This window comes from Oncorhynchus clarkii, chromosome 23, assembly GCF_045791955.1.
Source record: "Oncorhynchus clarkii lewisi isolate Uvic-CL-2024 chromosome 23, UVic_Ocla_1.0, whole genome shotgun sequence".
Taxonomy (NCBI): domain Eukaryota; kingdom Metazoa; phylum Chordata; class Actinopteri; order Salmoniformes; family Salmonidae; genus Oncorhynchus; species Oncorhynchus clarkii.
This window is the reverse complement of record NC_092169.1, coordinates 35,929,249-35,943,900: the sequence shown is the minus strand read 5'-3', so window position 1 is coordinate 35,943,900 and position 14,652 is coordinate 35,929,249. Positions and strand designations below refer to the sequence as shown.

Genomic DNA, 14,652 nt, shown 5'->3' with positions numbered 1-14,652 from the left:
TATTTCCAGATTTTTACCCCCTATCCTTTTTTGTAGGTTTCAAGACAACTTGGGAACTCGGAAAAAAACGAGTCACGACGAATCATAACGTCAGCGAACTTCAGGTCGGAAAGTCGGAGCTCTAGAAAGAGGCCCGTGTTCCCGATTTGGAATTCCGGGTGGATGACTGTTGAAAACGAAATTTACCAGTCGGGGGTCGTTATTTTTCGTAGTTCTTAGTTGTTTTGAATGCACAGAACTCTGATATTTCCCAGTTGTTTTGAACGTAGCATTGCTAGGCTGGCAGTCTTCAGATGTGACCGTCACAAGGCAATTCGAATTGAGCTGAAAGTATTTGCACAACGGATTAAGATGTCGAATAAATAACATGTGGACTCCAAAAGGTCACCACGCCTTCAGGTTTGTGTGTTTGTTATGTTTGGACCTGAAGGTATGCACTGCGTGTGCTATCACAATTGGATACTCTCTGGCTAGCTTATCTAATATTACATCTGTCTAACAACTTGAAAATCTAGTGACCAGTTAGTGAACAACCAGGTTGCAGCAGGCACTTTTCCAATAGCTGCCAAATCTGTTGCGTTATTGTCGGTATGTGTCATCTACAGCTGAGGACATTGCTTTTTGTAGCGTGGGTGTTGGGATACATCGCCGTTCTGCTCGGTACTAGAAAGATGTGGACAGGGAAGTACGTGCGCAGTCCACTCGCTCGTTCACTTTTCATGAACATGATAAGCGAAAGCGAAGAATCCGGACAAGAAACCCAAGAGGTAAGTGTCTAACTACAGAGTTACCTTTAAACAATTAAACTATTTACTGGCAGAATATCACACTTCTCCCTGACATAATTTTGCGGAAGTGAGCATTTTAAAGGAAAAATTGTGCATTCAGCAAGAACCAGCGACTGTATTTCCTTGGTTGCCAGGTGGAAAAGAAGTCGTATTTCCTAGCTTTTATTTTATGTCCGTATTTATGAAGAGATTGACACAAATAACCGGATTAACCAGTGTTGTGGTAATGAGTAATTTTCACTCTCTTGCACTCTCTAATTTCTCCTCCTTTCCCCTCCCTGCTCCTCAGTGGTACAAGTGCTCCCCAGACCTGTTGGGGGAGGTGGTTAGGCCTCTGTTTGTGCAGAGCCATCTGGACCAGGACACCCAGGCTTTTCTGAGACGCAGCATAGAAAAGTCTGGCTGGATGTTCACCCAGTTCTACCACTCCTTCATTTCCACTGTCCTCAGCCCCCTGGTGTCACGCACATCCATCAATGGGTAGGGAAACGGTGTTTTAATGCTGTCATTCTCTCTCACACACCCTCCTGTTTTGGGTCTCTGCTTTCTCTTTTCTCACCTCTCAATATGTTTTGTCCAGGTGCTGTATCCCTCACTCATTATTATCCTTTCTCTACTTCTCTCCCAGGTTCCTAGGTCGTGGCTCTATGTTTGTGTTCTCTGCAGATCAGCTCCAGCAGCTGCTTCGCGTCGCCCCCGAGTGGCGAGGGGAGAGACTGCTGGACCTAGGGGCCGGGGATGGGGGCGTCACTGAGGTGATGGGAGCCCACTTCAGAGAGGTCTACGCCACTGAGGTTTCTCCTCCCATGAAGTGGCACCTCCAGAGGAAGAAGTACAGGTAAGTGATACACACACATTACACACCATACACAGTCTCTGATGTCCTCTTCTTTCTCTTAGGCTTTTAGGCATTGATGAATGGCAGCATACTGGGTTCCAGTATGACCTGATCAGCTGTCTGAACCTGCTAGACCGCTGTGACGACCCCCTGGATCTCCTCAGGGGCATCCACCGCTCGCTGGTGCCCAGCACGGGAAGACTCATCCTGGCCGCTGTCCTGCCCTTCCAGCCCTGGGTGGAGATAGGTGAGATGGAGCACAAATCAGTGATACAGGTTGAAGACTTAGGGCCATGTCCTTACTTGAGACTTCCAGCTAAATCATATGTTGATGTCAATGAGATATTTGTGTGAATGTGTATGGAGCTGCTTTCGGGCTGGATAGTAACGGTATTTAAAATAAAATATATGGGGACAGGTAGAATACTTTTATTATTTTGGCTGCCACAAGGCCTTTTCTAGATTGGTCTCCTGAATCTGTGTTTTTTCTGTCTCTAGGTGGGAAGTGGCAGCGCCCTAGAGAGCACATCAAAGTGAAGGGGAAGAAATGGGAGGAGCAAGTCACCAACCTGTCCAATGAGGTGTTCCGGGAAGTGGGGTTTGAGGTGGAGGCAGTGACTCGGCTGCCGTACCTGTGTGAGGGAGACATGTACAAAGATTACTATGTACTGGATGATGCTGTCTTCGTCCTGAAACCTGTGGAGGAGTGAAGTCAGTTACTGTATCTTGGGGTGCATCTCAATTATCCACATTTGCATCCTCATCTCCTTCCTTCATCTGCATTATCCTAAAACAACCAATCGTCCTTCCAACGGGACTGAACCATAGATAATGGGCTGGTTCCACAGTGCAGGTGACTGCTGACTGACTGATCTACAAATGATTTAGCACCATACATAACAACTTGTTTATTATTTTTAGATCGTTATGTCAGTCACCATTTGCCCACAATGCATCATGGATTTGATGCTCTCAAACAGGGCCAATGATAAAGTCCTCTAGAGGCCAAAAGGCTGAATTAGCATGGTCAGCGCCATTTAGGGCTTCCACCATTTTAATGTAGTCAACTTGGTGGGACTTCCAACTTATTTGGCTGATTCCTATTGGTGACCCTGTTGGAGTCATGCTCAACTGTTGCTTTTACCCATCCTTTGTTTTCAGATGAGTGCAGATCGAGGAGAGGCAGCAACTTTAGACTATTGAGATGCATCAGCTGACCTTTCCTAGAGCATCTGTGTACAGTAGATACAGTAGAAAACTTTCTGACTGGCTGCTGGATTTGTATTGAATTAGTGAAGGTTAAGTAAGATTTTCTTAATTACATTGAGAGTATTTCTCATTTACATTACCACTTTATCTCTTTAAAGTCAGCTGGGGAATCCTGGTTTGAAACTCGGGCTCCACTGTTTACCAACTGTCGTGTCATACTGTGTCATACCTCTACACTCTAAGAAACAAAAAAATTGATGTTTGCCATTGAATATAATAACTTGATTGGAATATAATAACACAACTCTGTAAATGATAGGGAAGGAGGATTTCATCTTCTGTGCCAACATATCACTGGAAATTGTCTGTTCTTGGTTGACGTATAGTGATGTAAATGTATTGTCTTATTCTGGCTTAGTTGGTCATTTCTCCAACAATAACATTGTGATACTGTACATATGAACCGGTTGATCTAATTGATTTAGTCAAGCACAGATGGAGGGAATTCCTTCCCACCAGTCTATTTGTCTTAAGGTTTAATTATAAGCACACTGTTTCTAACTGTTGTATTATCAACTGGGCAGTAATGTTCTGTTACAATGACATCTGGGTTGATTATTTATAGCAATGTGAGGCCTTGTCAGTGAATATCTCCCATCTAGTTTTATAGGCAGCAGAACAAGTTTACTTTAATGTTCCAGTCACTGTATTTTACGTAAAGTAATATCACCTCAACAATTAAAATATTTTTTTCTGTGACTTATGTCATTCTTGACCTTCATATTCAATAGTAGTTCACTTTTTTATGTTTAAAGTGCAGTGGACGTTTGAGATGACGTATGTGCAGTATTATCAGAAAGGATGTAATTTGCATGAACGATGTCTTGGATGCCAGTGTAATGTATGATGTGCATTTGAGTGACTTAAGTCTATTTAAGCTTATTTGAATATACTCTCCAATGTAGTTGTTCAATCCAATGTCAAATTTTCAGTTCGGTCTGTGGATTAGTCCGTTTTTTAATAAATAGACTAGTTAAAAATAATGAATAGAAATTCAATTTCTGTGATCACGGACGTGCCCCTCCCACGGGCGTGTCCCATTCAGCGAACGTCAAGTTTTTCCCGACTTGCATTTGGGCGCCGATATCTTTGGCCACGTCGCGCATTACTCGACATTTTCCCGTTCAGACCGATGAAAACGTCAATTTAGGTGCCTGACAGAACCTCTTGTAAGGTTTTAAACCCGTCAGTAACGGGGGCTAGAAGGTCGAATTTGTTTTGACGGGCATAAGTTCGTGCTAGCGAAGGCAAAGCCGCTTTCAATACCCAGCAGAATCATGAACATTTTCAGACTCACCGGCGATCTTTCCCATTTAGCAGCCATCATTATTCTACTTCTAAAAATATGGAAAACCAGGTCCTGTGCCGGTGAGTAAGATTCCCATTTGGAGTATTTGCAGCCTGCACACATCTCCGATTGACATCTTCATTCCAGCTAGCAACGTTTCCTTAGCTCGGTAACGACGTTAGCGCTTGCGGCTTTATAGCAAACCAGATTGATGCTAGCACGGCCTTGTTAATAATGTTGGGAAAGGCCGAAATACACCTAGCCAAATTAAATCACCTAAATCCCAGTGATCATGACACTTTTGGTTGGTTATCGTTAGTTCGCTTGTACAGCTAATTAACAAGACACCAACATCAACTAGTTGAGTATCCCATTCATTTACTGACCAGTTAGCTGCCATGTCAGGCAACAGATTTGCGCATGTCAGTTTGGGGGCACCCATCAGTGCAGCGGGCGAATGCGCCACTATTAACCCGTTTCCCTGTGTGATATGTCATGCATCAGGTAGCCTAGTGGTTAGAGCGTTGGGCCAGTAACCGAAAGGTTGCTAGATCGAATCCCCCGAGCTGAAAAGGTACACATTTCGTTCTGCCCCTGTACAAGGCAGTTAACCCACTAATAATAATTATTTCTTAACTGACTGGCTAGTTAAAGAACGGTAAAACAAAAATAAATGCAATTATCCCTGTTGTAGTATAGGAACTGGGAGCTCGGAAACAAACGATCTCAGATTGGGGAAAAATCGTTATGACCAGCCATCCAACTGGAAAACTTACGCCTCTTTCTAGTGTTTAGACTTTCCGACCTGAATCGTCACTGACGACATGATATTCTTCTGAGTTCCCAGTTGATTTGAACGCCGATGCTACCCTGGCCTGACCTGTGACGTGGCAGCAGCGCTTTTACTTAAACGCGGATAATGTCAGAACAATAGACAGTGTGCTTAAACTAATGCACAGCTAGAGCAGAATATTGACTTTACCTTATACAACATTTAATTAATTCAATTCCAATGTCCGCTGGGAATACAAGGTTTCTTGCATAGTCTGTTGTGTGAACTAGTTTGGGGTTGAAGGTCAGGTTTAGGATGCATTATCTGAGGAGTCACTGACACCTGTCATGTATCAACAACTTCAGTTGGCAGGTGGCCCACAAGAGTTTGGATTTGTGACACCAATTCCAGTCAGGCAAAAATCTGTTTATGCTCAGGTACTGTGCCTGTCATTAGGAACATAACCAAACCACTGAAGTTGAATACATTCTTTAGTATACTCTAGACTAGCGGCGTTATTAATGTATTGGGAGGTTGACTACAAGTGGGTGTGAGGGGACAGGTTGCCACTTGAGTGTTTGCAGGCAGGCCTTCTGAGGGGCAGCTGTGAGTCTATGCCTGTTTAGATTGCCTGTAATAAAACGCCTTGGAAGTCTAAGTTCTTATCACTGTCATCACTATCAAATCAAATTTTATTTGTCACATACACATGGTTAGCAGATGTTAATGCGAGTGTAGCGAAATGCTTGTGCTTCTAGTTCCGACAATGCAGTAATAACCAACGAGTAATCTAACCTAACAATTCCAAAACTACTACCATATTCACACAAGTGTAAAGGGATAAAGAATATGTACATAAAGATATGTGAATGAGTGATGGTACAGAACGGCATATGCAAGATGCAGTAGATGGTATCGAGTACAGTATATACATATGAGATGAGTATGTAAACAAAGTGGCATAGTTTAAAGTGGCTAGTGATACATGTATTACATAAAGATGCAGTAGATGATATAGAGTACAGTATATACGTAGACATATGAGATGAATAATGTAGGGTATGTAAACATTATATTAAGTAGCATTGTTTAAAGTGGCTAGTGATATATTTTACATCAATTCCCATTATTAAAGTGGCTGGAGTTGAGTCAGTGTGTTGGCAGCAGCCACTCAATGTTAGTGGTGGCTGTTTAACAGTCTGATGGCCTTGAGATAGAAGCTGTTTTTCAGTCTCTCGGTCCCAGCTTTGATGCACCTGTACTGACCTCGCCTTCTGGATGATAGCGGGGTGAACAGGCAGTGGCTCGGGTGGTTGTTGTCCTTGATGATCTTTATGGCCTTCCTGTGACATCGGGTGGTGTAGGTGTCCTATCTGGTCATGCTAGAGAAGACAGAAGCCTGGTGCAGGGTCTAACTGGGTTAGCCTGTGAAATGGGATAAAATTAGCTTGCCAGGTTTGGATTCCTATCAAGAGGCCACCACAGTCCCTGTTCCTCCCTGGAGGAAGGATTGCACAACAATTTCAGATGAAGGACAAGAAGAGGAATTTCTTAAGGCTTTTGAGATACACTCTTGGGGGACTGTTGTGAGTTTGGTAGAGAAGAGCAACATTTGACGTCTCATACACCCGTTGGTTGGTTGTCTCTCTGACAGGTATCTCAGGGAAGAGTCAGATCCTGTTCGCCTTGGTGTTCACCACGCGCTACCTGGACCTGCTCACCTCCTTCATCTCCCTCTACAACACCACCATGAAGGTGAGACACCAACACCATAGACCCCCTCACCTCCATGAGGGTGGCAGGCTCATCCTCTTACAGCTCTTTGTGCACCAACACACGGGTGGGCCGTGCTCTGTAGTAGAGCGATCTATTCACGAGTCAATATTGAAGTACTGATAAGTTGACACACCCTTGAATATCCAAGGTTCATTGGTGTATGTGAGTGGGTATGTCCAAAACGTATACCTCTAACTATGGATACCGCTAGTTAGTACATTTTAAAACCCAACAAGCAGATAATTTGCTAACTTTTCTCATCTATCTGAGGTTGCTTTTAGTAAGATGTCAAGTGCCTTCAAAGTATTCAAAACCCTTCATTTATTCAACATTTTGTTACAGCCTGAATTCAAAATGCATAAAATGTTCTCTACACACAATACCGCATGACAGTGAAAACATGTTTGCAAATGTATTTAAAATGAAATACAGAAATCTCATTTACATAAGTATTGACATCCATTTGCTATGACACTCCAAATTGAGCTCATGTGCATCCAATTTTCTTTGATCTTCCTGTCACAACTTGATTGGGGTCCACCTGTGGCCAATTACATTTTTTGGGATGTGATTTTGAAAGAAACACAGTTGACAGTGCATGTCAGAGCAGAAACTATACCATGAAGTTGAAGGAACAGTCCATAGATCTGCAAGATGAAATTGTGATGATGCATACAGTGGCAAGAAAGTATGTGAACCATTTGGAATTACCTGGATTTCGGCGTAAATTTGACTAAATCTGTTCTTCATCTTATGTCAGAACAATAGACAGTGTGCTTAAACTAATAACACACACATGATTGTATTTTTCTTGTCTATATTGAGTACATAATTTTAACATTCAGTGTTGGTTGGAAAACGTATGTTAACACCTAGGCTAATGACTTCTCCAAAAGCTAATTGGAGTCAGGAGTCCGCTAACCTGGAGTCCAATGAGACGAGATTGGAGGTTTTGGTTAGAGCTGCCGTGCCCCATTAAAGAAAAACACTCAAATTTGAGTTTGCTCGAAGCATTGCCTGATGTGAACCAGGCCTCGATCAAAAGAGATCACAGAAGACCTAAGATTAAGAATTGTTGCCTTGCATAAAGCTGGAAAGGGTTCCAAAAGTATCTCTAAAAGCCTTGATGTTCATCAGTCCACAGTAATACAAATAGTCTATAAATGGAGAAAGTTCGGCACTGTTGCTACTCTCCCTAGGAGTTGCCGTCCTGCAAAGATGACTGCAAGAGCACAGTGCAGAATGCGCAATGAGGTTAAGAAGAATCATAGAGTGTCAGCTAAAGACTTACAGAAATGTCTGGAACATGCTAACATCTCTGTTGACGAGTCTACAATACATAAAACACTAAACAAGAATGGTGTTTGTGGGAGGACACCACGGAAGAAGCCACTGCTGTCAAAAAAAACAACATTACTGCACGTCTGAAGTTCTCAAAAGAGCACCTGGATGTTCCACAGAGCTACTGGCAAAATATTCTGTGGACAGATGAAACTACAGTTGAGTTGTTTGGAAGGAACACACAACACTGTGGAGAAAAGGCCCAGCACACCAACATCAACACCTCATCCCAACTGTAAAGTATGGTGGAGGGAGCATCATGGTTTAAGCTGCTTTGCTGCCTCAGGGCCTGGACAGCTTGCTATCATTGATGGAAAAATTAATTCCCAAGTTTATCAAGACATTTTGCAGGAGAATGTCCACAGGACAACCAAAAACACAGAAGTAAATCAACGACAGAATAGCTTCAACAGAAGAAAATACGCCTTCTGGAGTGGCCCAGTCATAGTCCTGACCTCAAATCGATTGAGATGCTGTGGCATGACCTTAAAAGAGCAGTTCACACCAGACATTCCAAGAATATTGCTGAACTGATACAGTTTTCTAAAGCGGAATGGTCCAAAATTCCTCCTGACTGTTGTGCAGGTCTGATCCACAACTACAGAAATTGTTTGGTTGAGGTTATTGCTGCCAAAGGAGGGTCAACCAGTTATTAAATCCAAGGGTTCACATACTTTTCCAACCCTGCACTGTGAATGTTTACACGGTGTGTTCAAGAAAGCCATGAAACAGTATAGTTTGTTATTAGTTTAAGCAGACTGTGTCTATTGTTGTGACTTAGATGAAGGTCATAACATTTTATTACCAATTTATGCAGAACTCCAGGTAATTCTAAAGGGTTCACATACTTTTTCTTCCTACTGTATATCTGGGGAAGGGTATAAAACAATTTCCACAGTGGTCTCCATTGGGAAATGGAAAAAAACATGAACTACCCAGACTGCCTAGAGCTGGCTGTCCAACCAAACTGAGTACCTGGCATGAAGGACCTTGGTCAGGGAGGTGACCAAGAACCCAATGACCACTCTGACAGAACTACATAGTTCCTTGGCTGAGATGGGAGAACCTGCTAGAAGGACTACAGTCTCTACAGCACCTCAACCAATCTGGGCCTTGAGAGAGTGGCCAGATGGAAGCGACCCCTAAGAAAAAGGCACATAACAGTACACCTGGAGTTTGCAAAAAGGCAGGTGAAAGACATGCTGACTAGACCGCGTGCGTCATCGCGCACATGTTGATTTTGTCCAGATGCGATCAGGACACGCTGGTTGAAATATCAAAACAAACTCCGAACCAATTATATTAATTTGGGGACTGGTTGAAAAGCATATTAATATTCATGGCAATTCAGCTAGCTGATTTGTCCTGGGATATAACCATTGAGTTGTAATTTTACCTGAAATGCACAATGTCCTCTACTCCTACAATTAAAGGTAAACCGAGTTAGTTTCTAGTAATCTCTTCTTTGAACTTTATATGGCGGTTGGCAACCGACTTTAAAATGCATCATCACCAACTGGAGTGTGGAACTCAGTTAATCGTTCAATCACCCATGTGGGTATATGCTCCTAAAAACCAATGAGGGGGTGGGACTTTCAGCTATTTTAGCGCCTGGCCATGTAGACACAAGTGAGCAGTGTGGATAAAATGATTGAATAACATGTATGTGTAATGTTTTTTTGTAACGCAAGTGCTGTGGTCAGCATGAAAGACAAAATATTCTCTGGTCTGAGACAAAAATATAAATGTTTGGCCTGAATGCAAGTGCTATGTCTGGAGAACCAGGCACAGCTCATCACACTTCTAACACCATCCCTACCGTGAAGCATGGTGGCAGCATCATGCTATGGGGATGCTTTTCAGTGGCGGAGACTAGGGTACAAGTACAGGGAAATCCCAGACGTGAATCCTATTGAAAATCTGTGGAAGAACTTGAAGATTGCTGTTCACCGCAGCTCCCCATCCAACTTAAAAGAGCTTGAGAAAATCTACAAGGAAGAATGGGAGAAAATCCCCAAATCCAGATGTGCAAAGCTGATAGACATACAGTACCAAAGACAACTCAAAGCTGTAATTGCTGCCAAAAGTGCTTCTACAAAGTATTGACTAGGTGTGAATTCTTAAGTAAATTGGATGTTTATGCATTTCATTTTCAATTAAGTTGCTAACATTTCTAAACATTTTCACTTTGTCATTATGGGGTTATTGTGTGTCTAATTTAATACATTTTCAGGATATAAAACACTGAGGAATAAGTCAATGGGTATGAGTACTTTCTGAAGACTGGTTAACTCGGGTCTGCAACCTTTTCTAGTGTATATATGTGTGTGTGTGTTTAACCTTTTGCAAGCTATAAAGTTTACTTACATTTTTTTAATAGCTTTCAAATTGGCACATTCTTCTCTACCCTGCAACTCTTCCCTGGATCTGTGATGTACAATGTATGTTTTCTGTCAATATACCTGCTAAATAATCTAAAATGTTTAGTATTTTCCCAAATTCTGTTTCCTGTTTTTATTTTGGTACTCAATATTACGTTTTCATTGTTTCGCTATGAATAATTGTATGTTCTGAGTCCATGAAAATATTTAAATCTCATCAGAAGACCATTATTGAGGTCTGATTTAGATGTGTTGTTGTTGGTGTAATTCCCCTTTAATTGCTCATCTAGCAAGAGGAATGTGTAGGTCTAGCAATTTTCTGCTGTTGGCCTACTGCTGTAGCACGTCATGGCAGTTTGCAAAACACTGGCCACCCAATGATTGTATCAATATAGTGCTGTCAGGTAAGCCTACTTTGCAGTTAACATTTCAATGAGATTAGAGTTTTTTTTGTGAAACCCATTCGGTCTACCCACAAGATGGTTATCATTAGCATCGCTAACTGTCTAGATAGACACGCGCACACCAAACAGACGGGGGGGGGGCAATATTGCTGAACATTTATTAGCAGATGTTACATTTGGCTTTTTGAGGCAATAGTGGATAACTAGAGGTGGGATAATGTCAATGTGGCTTTGATTGGATAGTACCTGGGAGATTTGCAACGGAACACTTTAAATGTATGTACTTTTAGAATTGATTGGCGAGCCACTCAGGTGAGCTGCGAGCTAATCTACCTGTTGGAGACCCTTGGGTTAAAGTAATTTGGATGTAAACACTCGCCTTCCAAGTTATAGTGAAAGGATCATCTGATCAGTGTGCTGTATGTATCCTCACCCTTGACTAGTGGATTGTGTTATGTTTCAGGTCATTTACATTGGCTGTGCGTATGCCACCGTGTACCTGATCTACACTAAGTTCAAGGCCACCTACGACGGTAACCATGACACCTTCAGAGTGGAGTTCCTGGTCGTTCCCGTGGGAGGGCTGGCTTTCCTTGTCAACCACGACTTCTCTCCTCTCGAGGTAAGTCCACACACACACACACGTACGTCTCGTTATGATGAGTGCATACTGCATCAGTGTCTTATACAGCAACTGATTTAGAGCCACACACTCCACCGCTCTCTCTCCCTATCTTCTCTCCCTCCAGATCCTGTGGACATTCTCCATCTACTTGGAGTCGGTGGCCATCTTGCCACAGCTCTTCATGATCAGTAAGACTGGCGAGGCAGAGACTATCACTACCCACTACCTGTTCTTCCTGGGCCTGTACCGGGCCCTGTACCTCATCAACTGGATCTGGCGCTTCTATTTGGAGGGGTTCTTCGACATGATCGCTATCGTGGCCGGTGTTGTTCAGACAATCCTCTATTGCGACTTCTTCTATCTGTACGTAACGAAAGGTGAGTCGAGTTGCAGTCTTCCAACTTATTTCCTTTCCTTCCTTTGGTGCCAAGTGTGACGCTGTAGTGTCCTTTTACTCACTTCTCTTACAGTCGCCGAAACTGTTACAAAGAGTGCTTAGAGTAATGCCCCATTCACATCGTGACTTATTTCATTATGCCGTATGACATCTTCATGCAATCTGGTTCCGCTACTGGACGGCGAGCATAGAAACCCTATGCTTCTCCATCCAGTAATGGAACCAAATTGCATGAAGATGACACAACACAAGATTGAGGAGAGTCTCAAGTCAGAGATCACATTTATTTTGGAAAATTGCTAAATGACTTTCATTCTAGACAGGAGAAACATATTGTTTCAGGTGATAATAAAACATTTATTTTAATTTTTCCTAAACTTGTTTCTCAAATGTTCTACCAAGTTAAACTAGTTTACAGAGCAGCTAGCTAATGGTAGCTAAAAGCTAGGCTATGCATAAGATATTGTAGCTAGCGACCTGCACCTAATAATTAGAAATAAAAACAAACTCAAATGGGAGGCAAGTCACATAGTATAATTGGCTTAGCGGTCAATGTGTATTTAACAATACTATTAAAATATTACTCACTTATAGGAATGGTTAATTGTTTATAAGCCACTAGCTATCCCATAAAACCATTGCTGAAAATCACATCTTGTTCACCTGTATTTAGCTTGTTTTTATTTTATTTCTCATTTGTTTTTGTTCTATGTTATTTTTAGCACTACATTGATATTGAGTACTGCATTGTTGGGTTTAGAGCTTGCTAGAAAGTCATCTCACTGTACTTGTACACGGACTCTGGCTGCGCTGAAGCACACTTGATGACAATGCAAAGTTTGGAAAAATGTAAAAGTATACCCATCCGTTTCACAACAGAGCCTTCAACTGCAGGGTGCGCAGTGATACAACACTGTTGCATACAGTCCCCATTTAAATGAATGACATCTGGCACATCTCTACAGACTGCTCAGATGTAATGTGAATGAGGCATTAAGTATTCTATGGGGTACTGGTTTTGACACACAGCTAAATGTAAGAAAATGGGTCTGGGTGTATCGTGCAATGGTGACTTAATGAGGCCGTGCAGCGTGAATAAGCTAGCATGAACTTTGACTTCTGAGTCTAGTGTCTCATCTTACCCCGTTCTATATTAAGTGGGAGCTATAATGGTTCAGCATTTGTATACGTTGGCTAACTAACCAGGTACTTTACTCCTACTCTCAATGTGGAAGCCTAGGGTCTTAAAGTCCAGTATATATGATTGGCTTGTCACTTTCAGCACTCACCAGGAGCCTCTGGTATCTGTTAGATGTGAAGAAAATGTGCTGAGCATCGGTTGAACAGGAGTGTTGAACCTAAACATCTCTCCTCTGTTTCAGTACTGAAAGGAAAGAAGCTGAGTCTTCCAGCATAAGTGCCAAAGATCATCAATTTGGCAGACTCATGGATGGCGCGACAAAGGAAACCGTTGCCTCCATCCCACCCCCTCTACTCCCCCCACCAGTGTAAGATGCGTGAGACAGAGAGCGAGACTTTTACAGTTTGTCCTGTCTCCTGACCACTATCAGCGACACCCATGGGCCTGTTCAGGGGGGTGCAAACGTAAGGGCTCTCAGAAAGAAATGTACTGTGTAGAACAGATGATTATGTAGAGCTAGATAATAGTTGTCAGCTCAATTCATTATATTTCTATCTGCAACGCTTTGAACGCTTCACCTCGCTGAATACACCCTAGAATCAACCTGAAGAGGCCATCCTGCAGCTTTCTGTTTGATGCATCGAGCCTTTTTTTAATCACTGTATAAAGGAAGAAAAAAGGAAGAATTTTTCTACATAAGTGTACTCTGATTTGACACGTTAGCAAAAGAGGTGAAAACAAATTGCCTTTGATTTGGCACTGTAAAACATTGGAGCCAACTTCTTGGGGTGGGATATTAACTAAAACCGTTTATCTCAAATGTATATAGTATTTTTTTCCTGAATCCCAATGGAGCGGAAGTGTAATGGAGGCGTTGTATCCCTTGGCTGGAAAACCTTTGTTTTGTCTTTCTGACCCAGTGTACATTCCTGTATAAAGATGGCAGTTAAAACTGTTCATGTCCTAGTCAATACTTAATATTTCCCCAAACTGGCTTTTTTTTTTTAAGTTGGAATTTACCAGTAACTGTCACCTGCTATTTGAATTAACTGTACATTTTCAGTGGATATGAGGTCTCACTCAGCGCCCCAAATGTTTTCACTGATACAGTAACTGCCGCATCTGCATTGCTGTAAATGGCTTTCAATTCACATTTACGTCAACATTTTCTTACAATGGGCTATCTATATTTATCATATTCTGTCATTTCAAAATGGCTCTTCTGAAATGAGTTCATTCAATGGCAATATGCTGTAGGCTACCAAGGCAGAAATCAGCTCCTGAAGCCATTCATGTTCTATTCAGATATATTTTGTGTATCTTTCCTTTCAAAAAAAGATAATGTCCATAGAATTGTCTACATGATGTGCATATTGTTGAGCTCACTTTAGAGATCTAGCTGTTGATCTGTGACAAACCTGATTCTACGGGCATTGTTAAATTGGAACCAGAATGACTACCTTATTTTAAAGACATCTGCCTTGATGTTGTCTTCACATGCAGATCATTCCAATTGGTTAGGATTTGATTTTTTCCCGAGCTTTCTTTTGCATGATGTTGCCATCACAAATAAAGATTTTACGGGAAACATTTGACTCTGGCTTCCTGACTTGACTGAATGAGAAGTGAGGT

The 14,652-nt window shown here is 42.0% G+C and overlaps 2 protein-coding genes across 3 annotated transcripts; both read left to right on the top strand.

Annotated features, from left to right (window-relative positions):
* Positions 1 to 53: 53 nt before the first annotated feature.
* LOC139381800 (methyltransferase 9, His-X-His N1-histidine) lies at positions 54 to 3,598 on the top strand. Of its 2 annotated transcripts, XM_071125570.1 has the most exons (6): positions 54 to 399; positions 606 to 767; positions 1,078 to 1,268; positions 1,417 to 1,626; positions 1,689 to 1,873; positions 2,125 to 3,598. In XM_071125570.1, the coding sequence occupies exons 2-6, from the start codon at positions 672 to 674 to the stop codon at positions 2,334 to 2,336; spliced, it is 894 nt and encodes a 297-aa protein (XP_070981671.1). In that variant the 5' UTR covers positions 54 to 399; positions 606 to 671; the 3' UTR covers positions 2,337 to 3,598. The 2 variants fall into 2 exon arrangements, with proteins under 2 accessions (XP_070981671.1, XP_070981670.1); XM_071125569.1 differs by lacking the exon at positions 54 to 399 and having other exon boundaries at positions 513 to 767; positions 2,125 to 3,594.
* A 361-nt stretch (positions 3,599 to 3,959) lies between these two features.
* On the top strand, positions 3,960 to 14,620 carry LOC139381552 (ER lumen protein-retaining receptor 2-like). Its single transcript, XM_071125186.1, has 5 exons — positions 3,960 to 4,263; positions 6,610 to 6,710; positions 11,321 to 11,479; positions 11,607 to 11,859; positions 13,262 to 14,620. Exons 1-5 carry the CDS (start codon positions 4,173 to 4,175, stop codon positions 13,294 to 13,296), a joined length of 639 nt encoding a protein of 212 aa, XP_070981287.1. The 5' UTR covers positions 3,960 to 4,172; the 3' UTR covers positions 13,297 to 14,620.
* The last annotated feature ends 32 nt before the right edge of the window (positions 14,621 to 14,652 follow it).

What these genes read in the sequence shown, in the direction of transcription:
- LOC139381800 (XM_071125569.1), top strand. Translation starts at nt 591, where the DNA reads ATGTGTCATCTACAGCTGAGGACATTGCTTTTTGTAGCGTGGGTGTTG. An exon ending in CCGGACAAGAAACCCAAGAG is followed by an intron (nt 768 to 1,077) that starts GTAAGTGTCTAA and finishes CCTGCTCCTCAG; the next exon opens with TGGTACAAGTGCTCCCCAGA. An exon ending in CCAGCCCTGGGTGGAGATAG is followed by an intron (nt 1,874 to 2,124) that starts GTGAGATGGAGC and finishes TTCTGTCTCTAG; the next exon opens with GTGGGAAGTGGCAGCGCCCT.
- LOC139381552 (XM_071125186.1), top strand. Translation starts at nt 4,173, where the DNA reads ATGAACATTTTCAGACTCACCGGCGATCTTTCCCATTTAGCAGCCATC. An exon ending in GAAAACCAGGTCCTGTGCCG is followed by an intron (nt 4,264 to 6,609) that starts GTGAGTAAGATT and finishes TCTCTCTGACAG; the next exon opens with GTATCTCAGGGAAGAGTCAG. An exon ending in CTATCTGTACGTAACGAAAG is followed by an intron (nt 11,860 to 13,261) that starts GTGAGTCGAGTT and finishes CCTCTGTTTCAG; the next exon opens with TACTGAAAGGAAAGAAGCTG.